This window comes from Pocillopora verrucosa, chromosome 7 (assembly GCF_036669915.1).
Source record: "Pocillopora verrucosa isolate sample1 chromosome 7, ASM3666991v2, whole genome shotgun sequence".
Taxonomy (NCBI): Eukaryota; Metazoa; Cnidaria; class Anthozoa; order Scleractinia; family Pocilloporidae; genus Pocillopora; species Pocillopora verrucosa.
The window spans coordinates 25,281,832-25,309,205 of record NC_089318.1 but is presented as its reverse complement, the minus strand read 5'-3'; the positions used below and the strand labels follow the sequence as shown (position 1 = coordinate 25,309,205).

The following is a 27,374-nucleotide window of genomic DNA, read 5'->3' as shown; positions in this document are numbered from 1 at the left end:
CCGCAAGAGGCGTGTGAGCAAATTCATGGCGGAGAGAATCTACAGGAACACTGGCGTTGTCGTTGCTATAGGCTCTGGTAAATATATACTGTATCTATGTTTTCTTATTTCTGTCCATGATACCCAGGGGTGGCACTGTTCTTCCAAGAAAATTCTTTTACTTTCCCCCTTTTTTTTTAAAGAAAAAAAACTCTAACTGGTAAGGAAGATCATTCTAATGACATATTAACTAACTTTTATTGCCATTCTTATACGACTAGTAATCAAAACTTAACGACAGGCGGATGTACCTTGCATTCGCTACCCCAATTAACGCATATACTAAAACACTATTTTTATGAACAACCAGCTCTTTCACCGAGAAAATAAAGTTACTTTTTTAAATTGTTTTCAAGCCCGAAAACCGATCATAATTTGTAAGCGCACTAGAAGGTTTTCTGTAAAGCGAACTGAAGGACTATTTGCTTGAACAGGTATCATTTGCTTCATTCCGTGTGTTCTGATCATCCTTTTCCTTGTACCATTTCAGCCATTTGCAGCTCATGCCGAACTCTAATTGTTGATGCTCCAGCCACCCCAGCTATTGAGAGACATGAAGAGCAAGTGACGGAACTAGCTGCATTCGCTTCAACACCAAAGTCTTTACCTAGGCAATTATGTCCACCACGCATTTCGACACACTATCGTTTATCCGTTGGATCAGCTTTTTCTGTCCCTAGCAGCTCTTCGCAGGAAGAACAAGTAAGCATGTACTTACCAGAGGGCGAACGGGAGAAAAAGAAACCTTGAGACACTAAACAATGCGATGGCTGTCATAACTGATGGTAACTTCACCTCATTACCCCAATATGTTGACTGCAAGTGGGAAGCACTGCCTGGGGCGTCGAAGGAAGAATTCATAATAAGAGCCGACGAAGTGGTTTCTTACGTACTAAACACCATTGTTCCTTCACAACAGGAGCAACTTTGGGAAGGAGTGGTCAAACGTCGCCGTTCTGTTGAGGACAAAATTAACAACATCACAATCGATGTGGGACTCGAAGCAATTTTGCTGGCTTACAATGAATGTTCAAATCGGTTAACAAAAACTCAGATATTATCACTCATAAGTGACAGGTTCTCTCAGTCGGAACTCCAACAGCTTCTCCCAGGAATCTCATTACGCCAAGTAAAGAATGCTAGAAAGCACACGTTAGAACAAGGACGCGGAGAACCAAAGACAAGGAACGAGATTTTCCGATGCAGGTTGAACATGGAGAAAGTTAGGGATTTTATTGAGTTCTTTTCGAGATCCACATTCCTCCAAGATGTAGCCTTTGGAACAAAAACATTGAAACTTTCTTCAGGTGAGAGAATCCCCATCCCTTCAGTGGTTCGTACAATGACTGCGTCGAAAATCATCTACCTTTACCATGAAGAGTGTCGTGAACATGATGTGGAGCCGCTCAAGGAGCGTACCTGTTTCCGTCTGCTAGAGGTTTGTAGTGCATCAAAGCAAAAGTCCTTGCAAGGGTTGCAGAACACGTCTACGACTGGTGAAGAAGCATTCGAGACGATAGCCTCACTCGTTGAGAATCTAGGTCAACACGGTGCGGGTGCAACATGGACCCGAGACACACTTTGATCTTTAAGCGCTGGAAAGAATTATCTCAAAAGCGTATACAAGAGTCATCTAGGACCGGAAGAGGCTTGTGCTGATCACTGTACTGTGTTTGCACTATCGGATCCATTCGAAGAGAGATTTTCAGGTGAATGTTGCCACGATCACAACCAGGCGTGTCCCGAATGCAAGGGTATTGTTGATGTTCTAGAAGCTATCGAAGATACTCTCAGAAATGGAGATCTGGACTTGAGTGAGAAGCAAAAGGAGAGAGCAAGGTGGGACTTAGATCACGCCGTTTCCAGCATCGATGCTTGGAAAGCTCATTTATTGAGGACTTTTCAACAAGATCAAGCGAGACAAGACACACTCAATAGGTTAGATGACCAGACCATCATGGTCATTAATGACTGGGCCATGAAATTACTTCCCATGCGTTTCAGAGAAACGCAGTCCCAATGGTTCGCCAAGCGAGGAATTAGTTGGCACTTTTCTGCTGTTGTTCACAAATCAAACCATCCTGACTGACCAGTAGTATCCGCAAGTGAACACACAATCCACACATATGTGGTTGCCATTGACAGCTGCAAACAGGACTGGTTTTCCGTTTCTTGTATACTTGAAGAGGTCCTTGTCTGTGTCAAAGGATCGCATCAATCAGTATGCAGAGCGATCCTAAGAAGTGATAATGCTGGATGCTACCACTGTAGTGCGCTTTTGTCAACCATCAATTCCACTAGCAGAAGGTCAGGCATCGAAGTAATCCGCTATGATTTCTCTGACCCTCAGTCGGGTAAGGACTTATGTGACAGAAAGATCGCCCCTTGCAAACAGCGCCTTCGACATTATGTTGCTGAAAATCACAACGTGGAAAGTGCGAAAGACATAAAGAAAGGCTTGGAGTCCCCACCAGGAATTGCAGGAACGAGCATTGCGGAATGCAAGATTGACCAATCAGCGATGTCAACAGGCGCTGCTAATAACAAGATTCCGGGAATAACGAAATACAATAATTTCTCTCTGACTTCTAAAAGCATGCGCGTCTGGCAAGCTTACAATGTTGGAGAGGGCGTGGATATAAAGGGGTCTTGGCATGAACAAGATGTTTCTGGGCTCGAAAGGATTGGGGAGTGGACGAAAAAGATACCGCGTGTTACACAAAAGAAATACCAGGTAAAGGGAAGAGGAGGGTGAAGACGAAGCGCTGGAGAAAGAGGATTACATGGAGCAACTAGTAGGGGTGGCTGAACAAGAGATTGGCCTCAAGCACCCTCTTGTATATGATGATTTCAATTTTTGTGATCTCTCTGCCGGGGGTAGATTAGCCAAGGTTCTGGAAAAGCAAAAACTCAGTCAGCTTCAGTCATTCTGCGAGTATTTTGACGTGGAAATTTCTGGTCGTGCTAATCGTAAAGCATCGTATTACGAACCTCTTATACAATTAGCAAATTCCTGTGATTGTCGCAAGTAAACAATTTTTTTTAGATTCTTCGACTTAAAACCCGCCTTACTTAAAAATCAATGAGTCAGTTAAGGTTGCGCGACTCGTCGACTTGGTCCATTCATCGCACTCTCGCGTCCAAGATGATACAATAACAATCACATCGCGAGGCGTTTCATGACTTTGTATGGGGGTGCTTCATATCAACATCAACACGAAAAAAGTTTATCATCCCGCTCTCCTAACTGTGGATCCCTTCTGTGGTTTCACTTACTGAGCGCTAAAGTATTTGGGAAATCTGATAGATCGTGGGTCACCTAGATGCTGATCATTGCGGCTCGTATATATGTACACTGTATCTACGTTTGGTCACGATTCGTTACTGTTGCAAGAGCTATTTAGGCTATAAAAAACGTCAGACAAAGATTATCGGTTAACGATCGTTTTGTAAGCTTACTTTATCTTTTAAAATATGGCTTGGAAAATTATGGGGACTTTCCATGCTTGCGGCAATACATGGAAATATGACCTGAAAAATATAAGTCAGAGAAAAACTCAAGTATTTTTATATGAAGGTAAGAACATTGTCATTTGTGCTCTATGACTGGTACAGTCAACACTCTCGTAAGCGACCACCCTTGATGCAGGACAAAGTGGTCGCTTATGCTGAGAGGTGGTCATCTACGGGAAAAAAATAAGAAATTAAGCTCAAACCGAAGTGATTTGAACGTGATTACATAAAATTATTACCTAACAAGCAAAAACTCAGGCAAACAGACAAATGCCAACAATGTCTCAAACCGAATGGCGCTTAGAACTGTTGAAAATTTGTACATAACATCTTTCATCAATGATTCAATCCAATTTTACCTATGGATCGTATTACAGCCTTTTTTGCTAGTCAACTGTTATAATCTGCGAGCACACTTGGTCAGCGCTTTTTGAAACTGAACTTTTGTGATATTTGAGCAATGGTTTTCTTACAGTCGTACGTGATCATGCCGGGTGATCGCTTACGAAAAGCCAGTTCGCTGTGACGAAGTTGGCTGTACTAGGTTTTCAAAGAAAAAAGTCACCCTTTTTTTGCCCAATGAAAGGCCTTTTAAGAGCAATTGTACGGTAAGAGTCGGGGTAATTCTGAACAATCAAACTGGTTTGGCTTTAACAATTCATTTTCACTTACCAAATACAGAATCAGGGCTTCATGTCAACAGTTTGGTTTGTTTATGGCATGAATTATGCTCAAAGTTCCATTTTGCAGGGCCTTAGAGGGGCATGGAGTGTTTGTGACAAAAATTTAACAAACCGTGATAAGCCAAATTTTTCTCAAGTGATTTTGATAATTGGGTCAATAAAGTAAATAATGGTATAGGTACGGATGTTATGCAAGAAGGCAGGTAGATACACTGATTTTTTGAAAAATGGCAATTTTGGGTTGTAATTTTGACATTAATTTTGGCCAAACTCTAGCCCCAGGCTCCTCTCTGTCCAATACCTTGAAGGCAAAGTTACATGCATGAAATGAAAGCTCTATTATAGAAATATTCATAGTCAAATTCATTTGGCAGCACAATTTACCAGTTGGGTTTTATGGCACTTTCAAAATGACCCCTGAAAGGCTGGATTTTTTGTACTCAAGGGGCAAAAAATGAGACCCCCCCTGAAACTCTAAAACTTAAAGTCAGAGAAGTGAGCCAGATTGGCTTTTGAAATATCTCATGGCAACCAACTTCTGTGCCAAGTTTCAGCCAAATCAGTTGACCACAAGTTTTGGCCCCTGGAACACTTTCTCAGACAATGACACTTAAATGGCAGCGGAAGGCTGGGGAGAGGAATAAATTTATACCAAGGGGGCGGTCGACGGTCAAAAATAAGGAGAGGGGGAGGGGAAAGAAATAAAAGATTTGTTTCGTTGAAGTTGAAATACCTTAAAAAATGAACTGCACTATTTCCTCTGCAGTGTTTGCCAAAAATATTTATTTAGAAGCACTTCACTAAGAGAGTTGTTCATACTTTCTAGGCAAAGTCCATTGGGTCCTTTTAGTTCATCGCAAAACTTTGTGATCCGCAAACCTCGATGATCATGATTGGTTGGTGGAGCATTTTGTTTGGCTGGTTTAAGTTTCAACTTATTTTTGTTTGACTAAATTAACGTCATTTGTGAACATTTCCATGTAAAAGCATTTTGAGTTGATAAAACAAAACCTGCACTGTAAATCCTGTTGAGTACACACCTCAGGGCGTCAGCTACTAATCTGTAAATTTCTTGTACTTCCTCTTGGACTGGAATATTGGCGATTCTTACAAAGTGTTAATGTTTTTAATCAAATGTAATGTCACAGTGAGGCAAAAGGTTCAATTCGTTAGCATTGTAAAAAGCATATTAACAATTCAACTGCATGAGCCTGATTTGAAATATCAATGCATTAACAAGGGCGTGGTCAGGATCTTCTAACAGGGGGTCCTTTTACTCTGTTTTTGTCGGAAGCTGAGGGCAGAGAGGCATTACAAAAGTTTTTATCATAATTTGTTAAATTTTCGTGACAAACAGAGAGGTAACATACTCCCATATTACCGAGAAAGATGTTGGGTCTCGTTTGACAATGCCTTTATTAAGATTGGCCTTAGTGGAGGATTAAATGAATACATTTTATCCTCAGAATAGGAGAAGAAAGAAGGACTTTCTTAAAAATCTAGCGACAAGCTAAATAAGTAGTGAGTAGTGAGTGAAAACGAATTCTAACAAAGCTAATAACCCAGTGTGAAAAACGAGCAGCTTACTAACAAAGCATGAACAACGTAAGCCACGTGTTACGAGGTTGCAAAGAAACTGATATAAAAAACTGGGCGAAACTACCGAAAGACTAGATGTTTAAACAAGCACAAAGAAAAGGAACATAAGCACTTACAGTCCCGCTTGTAAGAGTTTGACCGAAACGAACTTCGAGATAAGGCGAGCAAAAGGGCGCTTTTCGATAAACACGTCTTATCGTTAGCCCAACGCAAGATAACTAACTAAAATGCGGTTCTGGGTGGAACTTAAAGGTCACGTCCCTAATGGACAAACAGTAACGTCACTATTGCGGTTTTACACGTTTAATACGAAACAAACTTATAACGAATCAATGTCCGGTGGCAAAGGCGTGGCAGCCGTTACAGAGCACGTCTATTGACTTGAATCGGAGAGGTGTTTATTGCTCAATGTTTGCTTGTGATGATCGCATGGATTTTTTTGTTGTTGTACGTGCTACATGACTTTTAAAGCTACAAACCTCAAGTCGCGAGAGAAACTCTAAATATTTTCACAGCATAATGATATTTACCACCTGTTTCGTTGTCCGATTTAAATATCACCCCTGCGCCGTATCTCACCTCGCAATTTTTGTCAAGCGCCCACCCAGCTCTCACACATTGGTTCAATAAGGTCTCGTTTCCAATTATGGCAGTTAAACACAATTTTTTGACTTAAAATCTTGGATATTCACATTTCTGTCTGGTAGCCGGTGAAGTATTTTAATGGTTTGATAAAGCTACCCGCACAATCAGTCTGTAAAAGTTTTCCGTTGTTTACTCACGGACTAAAAACTTTAATTAAAATTGGACTAAATGATTTAAGACCTACCTTTCTTCGCATTCTGTTTCTGACTGCTGCGAAAAATATTCCCTTTAACATGCGAATGTAAAAGAACTTATCCAAGACGTTACAAAAACCATCTTGGCCTTCGTAATGGTGGTCTTGATTCTGATTTACAATTAGATTGCGTCATTATAGCAGCATTTTAAACAGAAATGCAAGGTGGGTGTCCGCTGACTTCTAACCGTGGAATAATCCAGTAGGGCTCCTCGCAACACAAAATTGCTTTTGAGTGGAATTTTTGACAAAATGTTCCAAACATTTAGCTCTAACAAAAGAAACGCTCAAATCGGCTCTTTCCCAATACTCATCAATTACAAAATTCTAAGAGTTCTTTATCTAAAATTCCTGCCTTTGGCACAATTTTGTTGATAGGAAATAATAAAAATATTCTCGGTTTCAGCGACAAACATTTAACCGATTTCAAGCTGATTCGATAAAGAACATCTCGCGTCCCTCAAAGAATTTGATTTTAACTCCTGTTCAGCGAGTTAAAACGCCAATGGCCGTCAAGAAAGTTTTGATCAGCGAAGTGTCTTGGAGATACAAAGCATTGTAGTTGGGGAATAAACCTTCTTTCCAACTTCTTTCTTACTCTGTTCTAACCCAACCATATGCAAAATACTCTAATAACAGGCTGACTAATAAGAATTGCATAATTCAACAGATTCAAAGTTGCAGTAGTGTCTTCAGTGTATCTATTCCAAAGAGGTTTTCTATCTTTGTTTATTTAAATTTGATGCAGCAGTTGCTGAGAAGCAAATTTTGAAATTTTTACATAACCGTCTTTAAGGGAATAGCTATCTTGTGGTGGCATTACTGTTTATGAAGGCGGGTATGGCCCGCCCCCAAGCCAGCTTTCCCAAAGGGAGTGCTGAGGGCTTAACGTCAAGGCCAGTGCCCGCATGCATCCCAGCCACCATTTTATCCCAAGGTGAGTTGCAAATGACTCTGTGTGTGCACCAGCGCTAATCAATAAGGAAATTTGCTCGCGATTTTCTCTAATGACACGAGCAGTGGTAGAAGTCGCAAATAAATCCGTTGGGGTTGAATTCTTCGACTGAAATCAAAATGTAGTCTCTTTAATAAATTTTTTATTATCGATATAAAAGAAAATTTTTTGTTATGTTTTTAAAGTGTTAGATAAGTTCAAGCTACGACGAGGTTTTAGTTTCTTTGTCAGGTGAGTTTCAAGTTTGCCGGCCATCAGGTGCACCTGAAAAATTTACAGTGATTTTTGGTCAGTCCAAATTTAACCTATAAACGCCATGTTGTACGCTTAAGCTTCGCTCAAGGAATTATATTTCTGTTACTAATTCTTAACACTAATTAGTGCCAGCTCTTGCTTGTTGTGTGACCGCGAAGGCGACGAGAGCGTGACAGGAAACGGGTGCATGGGAAATGACTTCATGATCGGATCAAACGCTCTTTACATGACACTAGTCAATAACTCGTCAACGAAAAAACTTACTAAACCTTGAATTCATATGAAATTTCTTAACAAGCATCCAACACTATTAAGAAGTTTGAAAGAACCTCTCAGTAGAATTTCTGTAAAAATTCCTGACTACCCAACATTTAGTCAATGAGACTGTGCGTGGCTGCTGGGAAGTTAGACTCAGTGTTAAATTCATATTTGTGACCTACTCCGCTCCTTAACACGAAAATGAAAAAGCTGAAGATTTATTTGACATCCATTTCCAGCATGACGATTGAAAAGTAAAATAGAATGCAGGACCAAAAAATAGATTCGTGACTTACAAATTTAACAAATGATACACCATTTTTTGTTTTCAGTTTAATAAGCTCGTAATTGTATTCAGCTTCTTCGAAACTGCTCGTGTTACCAAGTATACCGTTTTGTTATACGCTTGCGGGGAAAATCACAATTTCGCAAGAGTTGCAGGTGAGTACTGGATTAATGACTAAATACACATGAACAAAATTTAAACTTAAGACGAAAGAATCGGAGAAATATGACATTAATTCGTCGTAAGCGAGGGAGAAAGAAAAATATCTAGCTTCCCTCGAGGATTCGAACCTCATTCAAATTTTATGATCTAAAGCTCAAGTCCAAAGCTACAAAAGACCTCGTTAGTGATTCAAGACATACGCTAGGTTCGTATTTGACAAAACTTCCCGCATTCTCCTGGCATCTGAATTGTCGAGAACGTCATGCCTGAAAGTGGATTAAGAAAGAGAGTAAAGTTCAAGCTCCATCGTCAAATGTAGAAATTAAAAACATCGAGATCTACGGGTTTAGAGATTGAATCCTCGAAGATGCTTAGATTCTCTTAATTTCTTATCCGTGACGGATAAAAAGATTTTTCTTTATTCGACCCCGAGAAAAAAACTTCTCCTCTCTCTTTATAAGTTTGAATTGGATGAAGGAATTATTTCTCAATGCTGACACTAAGATAAACATAATAAACATTGAGGTAGCTGATTTATCTGCCCAAGAGAGATTTATGAAACTACAGCATGGCTGATTCCATTGTTATGTGCACCGCTTGTGCTCCTGGTACAATAACAGTATAACTCGTAGGTTGTCTTCATCCTTGTCAATTCAGTTTTATATGGCAGAAACTGTCCTGCTCAGGAGAATTGAAAAATAGATTTTGATTGCGGATGGCCTGTGTCCTCCATTGAAAGAAATATAACTGAGCCTAAATCGCAGGATGAAGTAATAGGAATACAGAAACATTAAAAATATACACATAATTCAAGAGAAAGAACAAAAACAAAGAAAAAGACGAGCTCGAGAACTTTAATGAAGTAGAAGAGCAATTTTAATATCTAAACTGGACATTTGAAGAGATTTGTTATTTACTCGTGACAAGGGATTATAGACTGATCTATTGCTCGTTAATATGAAATCTTTCATGGTTCCATCGAAATTTTAGTAAAGCTTAACGTATTATTCTTGATATTTTCAGGCATATAGAAATAATAATGACAACTTCTGGAGGATAAACCGATTCAGAGGATGGCGATTTAACAGGTACTAAACAGTTTTCATATTATGAATTACTATAGTGTAATTGTTTCGATGATTAGTCTCAGGGATTATTCAACAATATTCACTGAGCCTGCGGCGAATAATTGTTAATCATGACACGTAATACCCCGCAACTGGACATGCTTGATCATGAGCTTAAGAAGGCGTAAATCCGGCCAAGTTCCTTCTCAGGATTGTTAAGGACCGAGACGATGGTTTCGTCAATGAGGGATATATTATACAGAAAAATTATTTATATAAACCAAGAGGTTACCAAAATGAATGAATCTGCGGGACTCGTTATAGTTTTGTTTATTTTGACTTACAAGGAGATATATTCGTGGCTCCTTTGTATTTAAAACTTCTGGAAAACGTTTTATGTTTGTGAAACAAAAAAATGTCTGGTTAAGAAATTACAAAGTGATGAACCGGCTACAAGCACATCATTTCTTTTTTTCGACTTCAATGTGGGAAATCCTGAGAGAGCACATCACACCCTCTCAGGTAGCTGATCAGAACACAGCTGGATTCGCCTTAATCTTGTTCGCTCGTGGGTTACACCACATGAAAATAACAAAAAAAAAAAAACACGGGAAGTTGGGGTAACGTGATAAAGAGCGAGGTGACATAAAAATGAAAACTTTCACCCCAAAAATTTTAATTATTACGAATTCTTGATCATGTATGAAAATGAAACTTCGCCAGCGTTACCATTTATTTATTTATTTATTTATTCTTTTGGAAGCTTTGCAAACATCGTTCGACCTCCTCAAAAATAACTATTAATTTTTTCTTCAACAATTTAAACTACTCATCCAAAAGGTGATTTGTCGTATTTCGCGGTTTGGTCGGAATTCGATTTTGGCGGGAATTATCTCTGCGCAATGACGAACTACATTAGCTCGTGTGTTTACTTCGGGAAGTAAACATTTAGGCTCTGAAAATGTTAATGGTTGAATAGAATCCTGCTCCGAACAACGCGGAGAATACCACGCCTGTCTAACAAGAGAAATTTCCTTATATTCCCTTTAAAATTAAACAGCAACAGATTATTTTATGTCAGCAATACATTTACAGATATTTTTTAATTTCTCCATAGTTTTGTGATATCTGAAGGTTTTTCCAGTTTTATTTCGGTTTCAAATGCTCCTATAATCTGGCAGTAAAGTCTCTCGATGGCCTACAAGATGCGAGAACCAGCGCTTGGTTCTCCACTTACTTTTGATGTGTAAGCAGATTATTGTTCTCGATAGCCAGAAGGCCGATGCAAAGATAAATAGACAGCTCCTAAAATACCATCTTATTCAGAAAATTCTGGATCATAATAAATTACAAATGAAAAAGGAAGACTTTTCTCAAAACACATTTTGTCACGGGTTAGTGGCTTCCGGTCATTCATGATTACTTAGCTCTCTTCAGAAGAATATTTGTGGAATATATTATTCACTGGAGCCTTTTTCACACTTTGGAAAAACGCACTGATAACTCTGATTCACGAGAGCTATGGAAAATTCGCTAGAAAATTCGTAAACCAAATGAAATCTTACTCTCGCTCTAATTAGTTGATAGTTATGTTTAGATGATCGTATGTAAACGCGTTTCTTTGCATAATAGGCTGCGGGATTTTGGAAGAACTTGTGACAGTTGTGCAAACCCTTGACTGCGTTTTGAGTTTGTAAAATGCGCCGTACAACTCGAAGATTCAACAACCTCGTTTCACGGGAAACCCACAGGCATTACGCTGCTGTCCGTATCCGGAGAGTGGGGAATTTTTTAAGCAAAATCCCATCACAACAGCATGAGGGAGAAAACTTTGAAATTCTCACTCTTTCGTTTTATCTAAGTATCAGAGACAAGTTGGTCTCCGCCTTTCTTTTTGTATTATTTTCATTTTAGTATCCTTTTTTGTTTCGTGAGGATGTTTTCAAGCGCAGTAAAATTCTATTCTATTTTAGTTCCAGCTATGGCGGAGAGTAAACTTCCGACAACGGGAGAAGGACTGGATTTGAACAATGAGATTCGGGTCACAGGTGAGAGAGAGCCATAGAAAAACACTGCTACATGGTCATTTTGAAGCGGTTGTGATGTTTAGTGATGGAATAGTTAAGTACATCTTTATTGGGCATTATCAAGAGTGGCAAGTCTGGGACTGGAAGTACAGCGGTAATCCGCATAAAGATTCAAAATGGCCGATGACATCACGGAAAAAGGAACTGAACACCAGTTTTGACCTAGCGCTTTTCAAACTCAGTCGTCATAATTAGAGCAATTCGCATGGACTATAAATGAATTTTTATCCATAATAATTCATTTTAATGAAGTTTTATTTTTCATATTTTTGCGTTTTCTCTGGCAATAGTAATAATGTTTATCAAATGATCGAATTTCAGGGACAAACGAAAGTCAAGTGACATCAAATGACACCAAACTGGAGGTGTACGATGATCCATTAAGAGGTGAGAAATTAGATTCTTTAAAAGATGCCTCGGTGTGGTTTTTTTTACCTGTTCTGTGAATAACTTTTGAAACAGAAACTATGTGCTCGAATTTCAAACTTTATCACGAGAGAAACACTGAGTTTTATTGCTGCGTGGGTCACGAACAAGCTGTAGGTGTGACGTGTACAATTGTATACATATACATGGGATGAAAATCATCATTAAATCTATTACCGCTAGAAATAAAAGAAAAATGTAATGAAAAAATTAGTATCGTACTCAGTATCAGGGATAGATTTGAATAAAAATCAAAGAAAATGTCGAGAATGATTCTCATTTACACCACGTACACTTTTGCAGTTGCTTTATAAATTATGAATCACTACTATTGCTAAATATATCCTGATAGAATTAAAAAATATTTGTGGTAAAACATTTGTAACTAAAGTCGAGAGGAGACTGATCGTGGAAATCAAATGGGCAATAACGTTTACAAAAAGTTTTATCTGATTCTGCGTTCCTTCAAACACACCACACCATATATGGCCAGAGTTCCCGAATTTCATTGGTCTGGAGACCATTTGAAGTGATTCAAAACCTCATCTTAGAGTAAACGGTTTGTAAAACTTATAGATATCAGTGGGGTGAGGGTTAATGGTCGGCGGGCCCATGTATACAATAACCGACTGTTCAAAAAGAACGAAAGGCCTGTAAAGGATAGGAATTAGAAAGGGGATCTAACAACATGAAAACGAAACCTTGTTAAAACGAAAATCATTAATGTTAAACCGGTGTGTTTTCAGATATAGCAAGAGTATGTCTCGAGGAAGGTAACAAAGAATACAGACAGGAAAAACATCAAAACGCGATAAACTCCTACTCGGAAGGTCTTCAAGTGAACTGCGAAGATATACGGCTGAACGCCAAGCTTTATAGCAACAGAGCAGCAGCTCATTTCCATTTGGGTAAGAATCTTTTTTAAGGAACTAATAAATTCCTCATGGAACGGACTCAGTGAAGATAATGAAGGTACAATCTGTACCCATTTTAAACGGGATTTTATCCTCGCCTGCTGTCTTCCCTGCCATTTTTGCATCCTTTTATCGCCTGAATATTGAAATGAAACTGGCAACTTTAATATTTCATGTCGATCAGACACGCGGAAATTCTCTACTAGGATGAAATTCTCAAGTAAAGTTTCATCGCAATTATGAGATATTCTTACCGTAAATTATGATAAGCATACTTGCCAAATAAATTGCAAAGCAACCAATAGGAATATCGAAAAATTCCCACACAGGTTCGAAGACCAACAACTCAGGACTGATGTTGTGCGGAGGTTTATCCGTTCTGTGGTTATAATTAATTACGCGTCTAATTCACTCAGTATAACATCTTCCATTTCGAATTGTAGCGTCTCACTCGGTTTACGGTTATATCTAGCTTAAACGGCACAAATTAGTTTATGATGGTTACCCCTCAAAAAGCGCGTATCCTTAAATCAAGGTGGTAGTCCTCTTGCGTGACATCATGTCCTCCCTCGCCAGTCGTTGTGACGCATATTCTGCTGACTCAACTACCGAAATAATGGCTCTCCCATCTGCTGACTTTTTTAAAAAGACGAATTTTATAGAGAAAAAAGCAAGGAATCCTCTCAAAAGATGCCTGGAAAAGCAATCAAATATGGGCAAAGCACTTTCAAGGTCATATAGTCTAAAGTGAAGAGAAGCCATAGAAAAACCGAAATTCCCAGATCTGAGTAATCTACTTATATTTTATTTATTACCTTCAAAGTTGCAAAGAACAATACTTTTTCCGAAACACATCGATCCCTAAGGAGAATTGAAATAATTTGTAATGCAACACTCAGGAAATTCGGGTATGCGTTGCCTTATTCAGCATAAGAAGGTAACTCCAGTGACGGACTAATATGATACCAAAGAAGCGTAGAGCTGCTTCTTTGATAAGTAAACCACAAACTAAAAATCAATATGAGGAGAATTGCCCTGAGATGAAATCTGTGAGTTTCTTGTGATCAAACCCAGTTGCCAAGTTTAAAATATCTAAAGGACAAGAGGCGAAAAACGAAGGTGTTTGACCACATTCTCCTAATGTCGTATGTAAATTCCCGCCTAGTAAAAATCTGGGTCAAAATATGAGTCTTATCTCCCCCAATTTTACCCAATAACATGATTTTCACCTGGTTTTTATGAAGATACGTAAATTGGCATGTGATGACGACTGACACTTAGTTCCTGAATTCTTTAGGAAACTACGAAGAATGTCTCAATGATGCAACAGTTTCTGTTCAATTGGAACCCAATTTAATCAAAGCTATTAGGAAAGGTAGGTGTTGCGGTCAAAATTCATCAAACCACTTTGCTGTGGTTTCTTCAAGAGAATTGTATGGATTACGGCAGCTGACTGTACCTCGGGTATCAACAATAACTGGCCCGTGAATGTTTGCTATGTAGATAAAAAGCGCAAGTTGAGTTCAATGAGCTATAAATGAAAATTAAACCAGTAATGGTTCATTTACACCAAAGATTAAACATGTTTGAAATCGTGTTGTTAGACACAGTTTAAATTTTTTCTTCATAGAATTTGTATAAGCCGATGTTAGTCGACTTCAAATATAACATATTGGAAATGCAAATAAGCGATTTTATGAATCCTATGGAAAATTCAGTTTTTCAGTCCTCTCTCTCTGGTTTTCATTTAGTTAAACCCGGTTTAACTAAAAATTGTTTTGCTGATGTGAATGGGGTGTGAGACGATTTTCTGGCTACTTTTATATGCGGATAGTAATTAATAAATTACCTCACGTCATTACCTTCTCAGCCGCCAGAGCTTGCTTGGAGCTTTGCTTGTACAAAGAAGCAAGGAACTGGTTGCATATGGGATTGGCCGTATCCTTTGACGAGTGTTTCAAGCGTGATACGCAAAGAAATGCAAGGAGTGTTCACTAACACCACACTGAACAGTTAAAAGAAACTAAAATATTTTCAATTATTCCAAAGCATTTCACTTGACAGAAGGGGCATTTTATCTCATTCGCAGAGTTTAAACTGAACGTCCCTCATTAGTGTCTCTCTAAGAATATCAGCACGACGCCCAAACCAAACAATGATTACGCCTTGTGAGCTTGTCAACATTTATATTAATATTCACTCTGGTAAGAAAATGTGTGATATAGGAAATCCTCAAAAGAAATCCACTTTAGACAGATATGTCATTTTCCAAGGTTTGTTTAGGGAATAGCGCATGCTTTTTAGGGGTGTTTGAGAAAAATACCGCGAGAGCGATGTTTCAAAATTCTGCAAAATATCGCTAGCTTCCATTAAATGAACGTCCAGGGACGCTAACATTGCCCCCAAACTGTCTGGCTCATAGTCCGAGTCCTCATTCTTTCTGGGATAACAACTTCTTCAGATTCACATCAATTTCCTAGGCTTCGAAGCTCATAATATCCGGACGAATCCGTTTTTCTTCACCCACGTCGTCCGAATTGTAGGCCGCATAAAGGTCTTCATAATTTTCTTAGTGTTTACATTTTGCTGCATTTTCTATAAATTCTTGTAGCTTTTCGTTTCACAATTTGGAGATATTTCAGCCATTGTTTCAAATTAGAATCTGTATAATTTCGGTTAATTAAAAAATATACATTTTAAATGTAAGGTTTTAGGATTTGACTGAAATACTTATTTTCTCATCGAATTGCATACAAGAAATGTCCCAACTTATAGAATAATACCTCGAATATTTTTGTTATTACTGAAATTTGTACACGCTCATTCATCAATTATTTATTCTTAACCCGTTTTAAGATTGAGAAAGATAACAAACCTCTGCTTCACATACTGAACAAATCTCAAACATTAATAGTGAGCCAGGAGCATATTACAGGAAATGCCAAAGTAGACAGAGAAAAGACCGAAGAGGGAATTCGTTGTAGCCTTCTAGGAATAGCTCATCATAATCTAGGACAGTTCAAAACTGCAATCGATTACCATCAACGTCATCTAGAAATTGCTAAAGAAGTGGGAGACAAGGCCGGAGAGGGAATCAGTTATGGCAATCTCGGCTGCGCTTATCGTTGTCTAGGACAGTTCAAAACAGCAATCGATTACCATCAACGTGATCTAGAAATTGCTAAAGAAGTGGGAGACAAGGCCGGAGAGGGAAGAAGTTATGCCAATCTCGGCTGCACTTATATTGGTCTAGGACAGTTCAAAACAGCAATCGATTACCATCAACGTCATCTAGAAATTGCTAAAGAAGTAGGAGACAAGGCCGGAGAGGGAAAGAGTTATGGCAATCTCGGCTGCGCTTATGGTAGTCTAGGACAGTTCAAAACAGCAATCGATTACCATCAACGTGATCTAGAAATTGCTAAAGAAGTGGGAGACAAGGCCGGAGAGGGAAGAAGTTATGCCAATCTCGGCTGCGCTTATATTGGTCTAGGACAGTTCAAAACAGCAATCGATTACCATCAACGTGATCTAGAAATTGCTAAAGAAGTAGGAGACAAGGCCGGAGAGGGAAAGAGTTATGGCAATCTCGGCTGCGCTTATGGTAGTCTAGGACAGTTCAAAACAGCAATCGATTACCATCAACGTCATCTAGAAATTGCTAAAAAAGTGGGAGACAAGGCCGGAGAGGGAAAGAGTTATGGCAATCTTGGCTGCGCTTATGGTAGTCTAGGACAGTTCAAAACAGCAATCGATTACCATCAACGTGGTCTAGAAATTGCTAAAGAAGTGGGAGACAAGGCCGGAGAGGGAAGAAGTTATGGCAATCTCGGCTGCACTTATCTTTGTCTAGGACAGTTCAAAACAGCAATCCATTACCATCAACGTCTGTAGGCGCAAGAATTTGTACTATCATTTTTTGTTAGTGTTGGTGTTTCATAGTTTCGTGTTAGGTGTTTATTTTCTCGTCTTCCATTAGTGTCCTTTGTCAGTTATCAGTTTTGTACTTGTTATATTTATTTGCATATCGTATATATATTGGTTGCGCGTAATTTATTTGGTTAGTTGTCTAGTTTGTGAAAATTACCGTTACATATCTAGCTCTGGGTTTCATGTTTTCGTCTTTGGTTTGGTCACATTCGTCTTGTAAGTATCCTTGTTTATTTCGCTTTGTCGTTTTCCAGTACTTTCACTCATACGATGTAAGTTATTTTATGCTCATTCGCGTGTTTGTAATTTTGTCATTTTCAGTTACCGTATTCAACAATGTGTCAAGTTTGTTCTAGTAAAGTTTGAAATACGAGTGATTAGCGTTTGCGACTATATTTTGTAAAAGACGAATCTGGTTTATTGGAAGTTTATGTCGATGTCTCGCAACGGTTCTGATGTCTACCTGTCTTATTCGGCCGGGAAGAACGGCCAACCTACCGAAAACGGTCCACGTGCTCGTAAACCGAATACCTCTTTGGATCAAGAAGGAATCTCTCTTGAACGCATCCGTGAACTCAGAAAGCGGAGAGGAGGAGTGTTGTCTTCGTTAACGTCCAAGCGTCGAGAGATCGATAGTCTTTTAACGGATGAAAACAATTTGGGGACGGTGAAAGTAAAGCTGTCGGAAATCACGTCGCTATTTCGAAGATTTACCGAGGCTCATGACGCGTATAATGTAGCTCTGTTTGAGGAAAGTCAGAGACAAGAATCAGACCTCTATTTCGCCGACATTGAAAGCAGTTTAGATTTTTTCTGCCGTACGGTCAATGATTGGTTACGTGTCACGGAAGCCAGGCTTCAAGATAACCTGATAACGCCTGACGACAGCGCTTCTCAAATTGGGTCCGAGGTTCGTAGCAAGTCTAGACCATCCATGTGTGGATCGAGAACGAGTCACTTTTCTAAAACGAGCTCCATATCTGCTGCAAGAGCCAAAGAGGCAGCTCGCATCGCGGAACTTCGAGCGGAGGCACACGCTTTGAAACACCGCCATTCGCTTCAGGAATCGGAGCTACGCCTCAAGAGGCAAGAGTACGACCTGCAGTTGAAGAAAGATGAATTAAACCTCAAAACTGAGTACGCTAAAGCGGTGGCTAGAGAAGAAGCTTACGCTCAAGCTGAAGCGGGTAATTTCGCGCCTAGCAACGTGGCCTCTTGGAATCCTCGTTGTCCCGTTTCAGTCGTATCCTCCATCACTGAAAAGTCAAGGACTGGTGGTTCAAAACGTGAGTCGTTTGTACCTGCCGATAAGAAAGAGAAATTGTCTGTGAAGTCAAGTAACCCGGTTAAAGATCATAAGGGTGCTGTGAGTGATTCAAGTTCAAGCTCTGGCAACTCAGGTCTGAGCGACCAGGCCTATGGCATTCTCGTCCAGCAGAACCGAGTAATGGAAGAGTTCGTGAAACAGCAGCAAAGGAACTTGTTACCCAGGAGACGTGTACCTGTGTTCAGTGGAGACCCTTTACATTACTGTGCTTTCATTCGCGCGTTCGAGACCGTAATCGAAACTAGAGAACTAGATTACGCTGGGAGACTCTATTACCTCGAACAGCACACAGCTGGCAGAGCTCAAGAGTTGGTACAAAGTTGCCTCTACATGAAAGCCGAAGATGGGTACGTAAAGGCAAAGAAACTCTTAGAGAGCAAATTTGGACAGAAGCACAAAATCGCTATGGCATATGTGGATAAAGTCACTAATGGTCCAGTCATCAAAGCTGAAGATGCAGACGCCCTAGAAGGCTTTGCCGTTTTGCTCTCTAGCTGTACAAACACTCTTAAGGCTATCGGCTATTCCAGCAAGTTCGAAAGTCCGGATAGCATGCGGAAGATTATTGAGAGGCTCCCCCCGAAGTTGCAAGCCAGTTGGCGGGACAACGCTGATCGGATCCTCAACTCGGAAGCGAGAGATGTCTGCATTGATGATATTTCACTCTTCGTTGAACAGAAAGCTCGCACCTTGTCCAATCCAGTTTTTGGCAAGCTTCCTTGTTTGGAAAAGGAGAAGAAGAACAGCAAGGATAGGGGTTCGAGATCGAAGTCTGAGAGACCCGGTGGAAAACAGCTAAGCCTCGTCACGATTTCCGAGACGAAATCTGCTCTCAATTCATCTGCTGATGTGTTGAGTGCAGTTCATTCTTCTAAGAAGAACTGTCTGTTTTGTAATGCAGATCACAATCTCACCGAATGTTCCAGTTTCGCCAAAGTACCTCCTACAGATCGTCAGGAGTTTGTCATGAAGCAGAGGCTATGCTTTTCGTGCTTAGGTGGAGGCCATCAGTCTAGAAGTTGTCACAAAAGGAAGCCCTGTATTCACTGTAATAAGAGACACGCTACTGTAATGCATGTAAGTGCACCAGAAGCTATTGTTGCGTCCGACCGTGGTAAGGATGGACCTCAGAGCGAGAACAACCAGTCCAGTACTGAGAAGATCAGAGCTGATCATTTTTGTGGCCTAACCACAATGGAGGGTTCCGTGACTGCATTGCCCATTGTTGCTGTGAAGGTCAAAGTCAAAGGAAGTCCTCGGTCCGTGGAGACCTATGCGTTGCTGGATAATGGATCTAACACCACCTTTTGCTCGGCTAATCTGTTGAGACGTCTGAGAGTCTGCGGCAAGGAAATGAGACTCAAGCTAACCACCATGGATAGCTGCAACGATGTGGACAGTCTCGTTGTTACGAACCTGGAAGTGGCTGATCTAGACGAGAACGTTGTCATTTCCTTGCCAGAAGTTCTTTCCCGACCTTCTATGCCTGTAGTGAAAGACGAGATCCCGAAACAGGAGGATGTGGAGCGATGGCCGCACCTCCAAGGCTATGTATACCTAGCAGAATTGAATTCCGAGGTGGATCTATTGATTGGTGCAAATGTACCTGAAGCCCTACAACCGAGAGAAGTTGTCCCTGCCTCTGATGGGGGTCCATATGCAACTAGAGTTGATCTTGGCTGGGTTATCAATGGCCCAACTGGAAGAAAGCAAAAGTTTGTCCCATCTTCTAGTTTCTTCGTTAACTGTAAGGAGACTCATCCTATGTGTATAGCATGTGCTGATTTTGCAGATGCCACTCTTTCCGATGGTTTAAGCATGTCAAGGGATGACTTAAAGTTCATGAACATTGTAGAGGATTCAGTTATGCAGTGTGAAGATGGTCATTATCAGGTTTCTCTACCGTTAAGGGACCTCAACTTGCAGATGCCAGCAAACCGGAGTCAAGCAGAACGCCGTGCTCTCTATCTTAAACGTAAATTCTCCAAAGATGTGAAGTTTCGCGAGGACTATGTTGCTTGTCTTGAGAAGGTGATCGGTGACGGTTTTGCAGAAAAGGTTCCCCTGGATGTCCTGGAGAGATCAGATGGTAAGGTGTGGTTTATCCCGCACCACGGCGTTTATCATCATAAGAAACCGGATAAAATACGTGTCGTTTTCGATTGCTCAGCCCATTCTCAAGGAACTTCCCTGAATGATGAGCTGTTTCAAGGTCCTGACTTAACCAATAATCTGGTCGGCGTGCTGATCCGTTTCCGTCAGGAGCCAGTCGCAGTCATGGGTGACGTTCAATCTATGTTCCATCAGGTGCGTGTCCCAGAAGTAGATAGAGACCTCCTACGGTTCCTTTGGTGGCCCCGTGGCGACTTCTCTAAGAAATTAGAAGAGTATCGGATGACCGTACATCTGTTCGGTGCGGTTTCGTCTCCCAGTTGTGCTAACTTCGCCATGCGACGGAATGCCGAAGATCATAGGCACGAGTTTTCCCCTGACGTGGTTAGTACTGTCTTGAAGAATTTCTACGTTGACGACTGCCTGAAGTCCTTACCTTCAGCGACTGTTGCAATAAAGCATGTGGAAGAACTTCGTCGGCTAATGCTGAGGGGAGGTTTCAATTTGACTAAATGGATCAGCAATGACCGCGAAGTCTTGGAATCCATTCCTGTAGAAGCTAGAGCGAAGGGTGTTAAAGATCTGGATCTTGATAACGACGTGCTTCCTGCAGAGAGAGCCCTAGGTGTATCCTGGTTTGTCGAGACAGATACATTTGGTTTCAAAGTGAACATTAAGGAGAAACCTTGTACCAGGCGTGGTATCCTTTCCGTGGTGAGTTCAGTTTACGATCCTCTCGGTATGGCAGCGCCTTTCATCCTTCCGGCAAAACTGCTCCTTCAGGATCTGTGCAGAAAGAGTTTGGGTTGGGATGATGAGATTCCCAGCGACTACCTATCTCGTTGGCGTGTGTGGCTAAATGGTCTGCCGAAATCTTTTGTTGTTCACGTGAGTAAAGATTCGAGTATCGTTTCTATCATCCAACGGTTTTCTTCATGGTTCAAATTGTTGAAGTTTATCGCGCTGTGTCTTCGCTGCCAGAGAAGATTTGTGATGAGGAGAAAAGTGTCAAAGGAGAATTGTTTGGATACTGCTGACGCATCTGGAGCGAAATTGGTGACAAACGCAGAGTTGGAAGAAGCCGGAAAAGAGATTATCAAGTTCGAGCAGAATCTCACCTTTGCAGAAGAATTAGAAGCCGTTGAGGGAGGTAAATGCGTCAAGGGGTCAAGTGCACTTGCAAGATTAGATCCGATCTTGACCGATGGTCTTCTTCGTGTTGGCGGGCGCCTTTGCAGGGCTACCCTATCAGACGACTCTAAGCATCAGATTATCATTCCTAAAGATTCTCATCTAGCTCGTCTGCTTGTGAACCACTTTCACCAGAAAAGCGGCCATTCTGGTAGAGAATATGTCCTGGCTCTGTTGCGCGAACGTTTCTGGTTGATTCGTGCCAACTCTACTGTTAGAAGTGTGCTTTCATCCTGCTTTGATTGCAAACGACGACAAGGTCCCGTTGGAGAACAAAAGATGGCAAATCTGCCTCGGCCTCGAGTTACACCAGATCAACCCCCCTTCACGTGCGTGGGGATAGATTATTTTGGTCCCTTTCTTGTTCGTCAAAAGAGGAGCATGGTCAAACGTTATGGTGCAATCTTCACTTGTTTGGCACTGCGAGCTGTTCATCTGGAGGTGTGTCACTCACTGGACACTGACTCTTTTATTCACGCACTCAGACGTTTTATCGCTCGTAGAGGTCAAGTTAAAGAAATTCGCTCCGACAATGGTTCAAATTTCGTAGGAGGTGAAAGGGAGCTTCGTGTCATGATTGACAGCTGGAATCAAGCTAAAATTCATGACGCCCTTCTGCAGAAAAGCATCAAATGGGTTTTTAACCCACCCGGAGCCTCGCATCATGGTGGTGTCTGGGAGAGGCTAATTAGATCTACACGCAAGGTTCTGGGTGCCCTGGTTAAAGAACAAAGTCTCGATGATGAGAGTCTTCAGACCTTGTTGTGTGAATGTGAGAGCATTATCAATGGAAGACCTCTGACCACAGTTTCTGACGATCCAAAGGATTTGGAACCACTATCACCGAACCACCTTCTCCTGCTTCGCAGCGAGACACCTCTTCCTCCAGGCTTGTTCTTAAAGAGCGACACATACTCCAGGAGAAGATGGCGGCAAGTACAATATTTGGCTGATGTTTTCTGGGGTCGCTGGAAGAGAGAATATCTCCCTCTGCTGCAGTCACGTCAGAAATGGTTTCGACCAAAGAAAAACTTTGCCGTGGGGGACACTGTTATCGTGGTTGACGAAACTTTGCCAAGGAATGCGTGGGCAATTGGTCGGATTACAGAGGTTTTTCCTGACAAATATGGATTTGTCCGCCGTGTCAAGGTTAAAACCAAGACATCAACTTTGGAGCGCCCTATCAGTAAACTATGTCTTCTGGAATCAATTGAACAAGTGGAAGGAAAAATTCATTGACTTTCCTTAATCGTGTGATTACCAAGATTGCGTGACTTTTCTTTGAGGAGAAAGATTTAAATTGACACTTTATAGTACTTTGTTGACTCTGTTAGGCGTCTGAACATTAAGTAAAAATCGTCTAAGTTCAATTAGCTCTGTAAAGTTTGCGCCTTTTAGTGTTTTGCTGGTAAATACTTGGATTTAGATCTTCGTATTTAAGGGGCCGGAATGTAGGCGCAAGAATTTGTACTATCATTTTTTGTTAGTGTTGGTGTTTCATAGTTTCGTGTTAGGTGTTTATTTTCTCGTCTTCCATTAGTGTCCTTTGTCAGTTATCAGTTTTGTACTTGTTATATTTATTTGCATATCGTATATATATTGGTTGCGCGTAATTTATTTGGTTAGTTGTCTAGTTTGTGAAAATTACCGTTACATATCTAGCTCTGGGTTTCATGTTTTCGTCTTTGGTTTGGTCACATTCGTCTTGTAAGTATCCTTGTTTATTTCGCTTTGTCGTTTTCCAGTACTTTCACTCATACGATGTAAGTTATTTTATGCTCATTCGCGTGTTTGTAATTTTGTCATTTTCAGTTACCGTATTCAACAATGTGTCAAGTTTGTTCTAGTAAAGTTTGAAATACGAGTGATTAGCGTTTGCGACTATAACGTCATCTAGAAATTGCTAAAGAAGTGGGAGACAAGGCCGGAGAGGGAATCGGTTATGGCAATCTCGGCTGTGCTTATCGTTGTCTAGGACAGTTCAAAACAGCAATCGATTACCATCAACGTCATCTAGAAATTGCTAAAGAAGTGGGAAACAAGGCCGGAGAGGGAAAGAGTTATGGCAATCTCGGCTGCGCTTATGGTAGTCTAGGACAGTTCAAAACAGCAATCGCTTACCACCAACGTGATCTAGGAATTGCTAAAGAAGTGGGAGACAAGGCCGGAGAGGGAAGAAGTTATGGCAATCTTGGCTGCGCTTATGATAGTCTAGGACAGTTCAAAACAGCAATCGCTTATCATCAACGTGATCTAGAAATTGCTAAAGAAGTGGGAGACAAGGCCGGAGAGGGAAGAAGTTATGGCAATCTCGGCTCCGCTTATCGTGGTCTAGGACAGTTCAAAACAGCAATCGATTACCATCAACGTGATCTAGAAATTGCTAAAGAAGTGGGAGACAAGGCCGGAGAGGGAAACAGTTATGCCGATCTCGGCTGCGCTTATTTTGGTCTAGGACAGTTCAAAACAGCAATTCATTACCATCAACGTCATCTAGAAACTGCTAAAGAAGTGGGAGACAAGGCCGGAGAGGGAATCAGTTATGGCAATCTCGGCTGCGCTTATCGTGGTCTAGGAGAGTTCAAAACAGCAATCCATTACCATCAACGTGATCTAGAAATTGCTAAAGAAGTGGGAGACAAGGCCGGAGAGGGGAAGAGTTATGGTAATCTCGGCTGCGCTCATTTTTGTCTAGGACAGTTCAAAACAGCAATCGATTACCATCAACGTCATCTAGAAATTGCTAAAGAAGTGGGAGACAAGGCCGGAGAGGGAAAGAGTTATGCCAATCTCGGTTGTGCTTATGGTAGTCTAGGACAGTTCAAAACAGCAATCGATTACCATCAACGTCATCTAGAAATTGCTAAAGAAGTGGGAGACAAGGCCGGAGAGGGAAAGAGTTGTGCCAATCTCGGCTGCGATTATCGTTGTCTAGGACAGTTCAAAACAGCAATCGATTACCATCAACGTGATCTAGAAATTGCTAAAGAAGTGGGAGACAAGGCCGGAGAGGGAAAGAGTTATGGCAATCTCGGCTGCGCTTATGGTAGTCTAGGACAGTTCAAAACAGCAATCGATTACCATCAACGTGATCTAGAAATTGCTAAAGAAGTGGGAGACAAGGCTGGAGAGGGAAAGAGTTGTGCCAATCTCGGCTGCGATTATCTTGGTCTAGGACAGTTCAAAACAGCAATTGATTACCATCAACGTGGTCTAGAAATTGCTAAAGAAGTGGGAGACAAGGCCGGAGAGGGAAGTTGTTATGGCCATCTCGGCTGCAATCTGCATGGTCAAGGAAAGTTCAAAACAGCAATCGATTACCATCAACGTCATCTAGAAATTGCTAAAGAAGTGGGAGACAAGGCCGGAGAGGCATCCTCACTCTGTTCTCTAGGAAAAAATTTTGAGCGCCAAGGAAATCTCAAGAGGGCCTTTGACTGCTTTCACTCTTCTGTAGAGGCGTTTGATAGTATCAGGGACGGTCTACAATTTAACGATCAGTGGAAGATTTGTTATCGTAATCAGCATAAAAGTGCATACACAGGCTTGTGGCGTATAAACCTTATTCAAAATGAATTTGTCAACGCTCTTCTTGCCGCAGAGAAAGGACGTGCTCAGGCTCTAAAAGATCTGCTCGAAACAAAATATCAGCCCCGAGATTCTTTAAGGAACAGCGGCTCGTTCCTTACCCTGAGTTTTGTTCCATTAGGTACAGTCTTCATGGCTATCAGTGGACCGTGCGTTTACTACTGGGTTTTCCTTAGCGACGGTAATGTCCAGTTGAGAAAGGTACATGTCAACAATTATAAGTATCAAGAGGAACTGGAATTTTTCATCGAGCAATTGAACAAAATTGCCTTGAAGGAGATCCATGCAAGAGATGCTATTAAATGCGAAAATCTTTCCCATGGCTCGCCGAAAGCGGAGGAAGCGGCGAATGATATCATTCAAATTGATGTAAGGTACTCACAATCATCAAGTGCTCTACAGAAGCTTTATGACATCATCGTTACTCCTATTGCTGATCTGATTGAAGGAAACGAGCTTACAGTTGTTCCTGAGGGGCCATTTTTTCTTGTGCCTTATGCAGCATTGGAGGACTCGAAGTCAACTTATCTGAGTGATTTATTCAGAATCCGCGTGCTTCCGTCCCTGACGACCTTACAACTAATCAATGATTGCCCAGCTGAATTTCACCTGAAGAGCGGTGCATTGCTTGTTGGCGACCCATGTTTTGAAGAGATCATCTATCAAGGAAGACGGTTGGTACAACTTCCGGGAGCAAGGAAAGAGGCGGAGATGATTGGACGAATCCTCAGTATTTCCCCTCTCATTGGAGAAATGGCAACAAAAGATGAAGTCTTAAAACGACTCTCATCAGTGGCTTTAGTACACATAGCAGCACATGGTAAAATGGAAACTGGTGAAGTTATCCTGGCACCAAACACCACAAGAGAAACCCCTCAACCTCAAGAGAAGGACTATCTACTGACGATGAAAGATGTCATGGAGGCTGGGCTGCGGGCGCGACTGGTTGTTCTAAGCTGTTGTCACAGTGCTCGTGGGGAGGTCATGGCCGAGGGTGTGGTTGGCGTCGCCCGAGCATTCTTGGGTGCTGGCGCTAGATCTGTTGTGGTAACCCTGTGGGCGATTGCAGACGAAGGAACCCTGGAGTTCATGAGTTTCTTCTACGATGCACTTGCTAAAGGCAAGAAGGCAAGTGAAGCTCTCAATCAGGCCATGAAGTGTTTGAGAAAATCCGAAACCTTCAAGGAGGTGAAGTACTGGGCACCATTTGTACTCATTGGTGATGACGTCACACTTGATTTCAACGACATCTAGTTGCTGATCCATGTAATTATTCTTTTCATAACATTTATGCATTGCAAAGTAACTTTAAATCCAAATTAGAGATACATATTTGATCATAAATGCTTTTTTTGTTATCTTGCTGTGTAAAGTTTGGGAGTTTCTTTTTTTCCCGAAGAAATTGAAATGCTTTTAAATTGAGTGGGCACAGACTTTTTCTTAGATAATTTGATAGGAGTGAAAAACAGTTTTCTGCTATAATATTTGTTGGGCAGTTTATCGTTTCATGTCGTAAGGCCGAATGAAAAATTTTAGATAATCTCAACGATTCTCCCTGAATTATAATTTTTTTTACTTTTCAGTTAAGGCAGTGAGAATTGGAGCTGTATCATAGAAAAGAAAGAACCCAAGAAAGTAAAAAGTTGCCCGCAAGCGTTCATATTTGGAGCAGAAACCACAAGGCTACCTATAAAATCTCTGTAAGAGTCGTCTACTGAGAGCAGGAGAAGCGAAAGAGCCTTCAAGAGCCCATATGGATCTCTGTTTTTGCAAAAGTTGATTCTCCACGTCTTAAATGCTCTTATGAGCTATAAGGATTTTGGACACGCAGAAGAAAAAAGACTTGCATTTTTTTATTTTTAATGAACTGTTCGAACTAGCTTAAAAGTAATTTTTTTAAATTAGTGATGTATTGAAATCATCATCACATTTTTTTATCTAAAATGAACGAGGTTGTTATCTCTAAACAAGTTTTAGGTGTTATATTTACGTTCAAGTTGAAACACCATGAAAACGTATTCCCAAAATGTTTTTGCAATTTTTTTTTCTCAATCGGTTTTTGCCTTAAGGTTTATATAAAGTATTGCAGCCACATGCGTGTGTAAATATTTCCATAGACGTTGACAAATAATTGGTCGTTTGGT

General features: G+C 40.8%; 1 protein-coding gene and 1 pseudogene across 1 annotated transcript; both read left to right on the top strand.

Moving 5' to 3' along the window:
* The first annotated feature begins 25 nt into the window (after positions 1 to 25).
* On the top strand, positions 26 to 2,794 carry LOC136282649 (uncharacterized; annotated as a pseudogene).
* A 4,718-nt stretch (positions 2,795 to 7,512) lies between these two features.
* On the top strand, positions 7,513 to 26,839 carry LOC131772397 (tetratricopeptide repeat protein 28-like). The gene is made up of 13 exons (XM_066170325.1): positions 7,513 to 7,609; positions 7,813 to 7,858; positions 8,499 to 8,581; positions 11,629 to 11,703; positions 12,064 to 12,129; positions 12,915 to 13,076; positions 14,380 to 14,457; positions 15,997 to 16,151; positions 16,248 to 16,848; positions 17,601 to 17,618; positions 23,900 to 24,556; positions 25,037 to 26,496; positions 26,814 to 26,839. The coding sequence occupies exons 1-12, from the start codon at positions 7,513 to 7,515 to the stop codon at positions 26,482 to 26,484; spliced, it is 3,486 nt and encodes a 1,161-aa protein (XP_066026422.1). The 3' UTR covers positions 26,485 to 26,496; positions 26,814 to 26,839.
* The last annotated feature ends 535 nt before the right edge of the window (positions 26,840 to 27,374 follow it).

Bases quoted from the DNA above. Each gene is read 5' to 3' on its own strand.
- LOC131772397 (XM_066170325.1), top strand. From the start codon at position 7,513: ATGGCCCGCCCCCAAGCCAGCTTTCCCAAAGGGAGTGCTGAGGGCTTA. The intron at 11,704-12,063 runs GTGAGAGAGAGC...ATCGAATTTCAG, and splicing joins CAATGAGATTCGGGTCACAG to GGACAAACGAAAGTCAAGTG. The intron at 12,130-12,914 runs GTGAGAAATTAG...GTGTGTTTTCAG, and splicing joins GTACGATGATCCATTAAGAG to ATATAGCAAGAGTATGTCTC.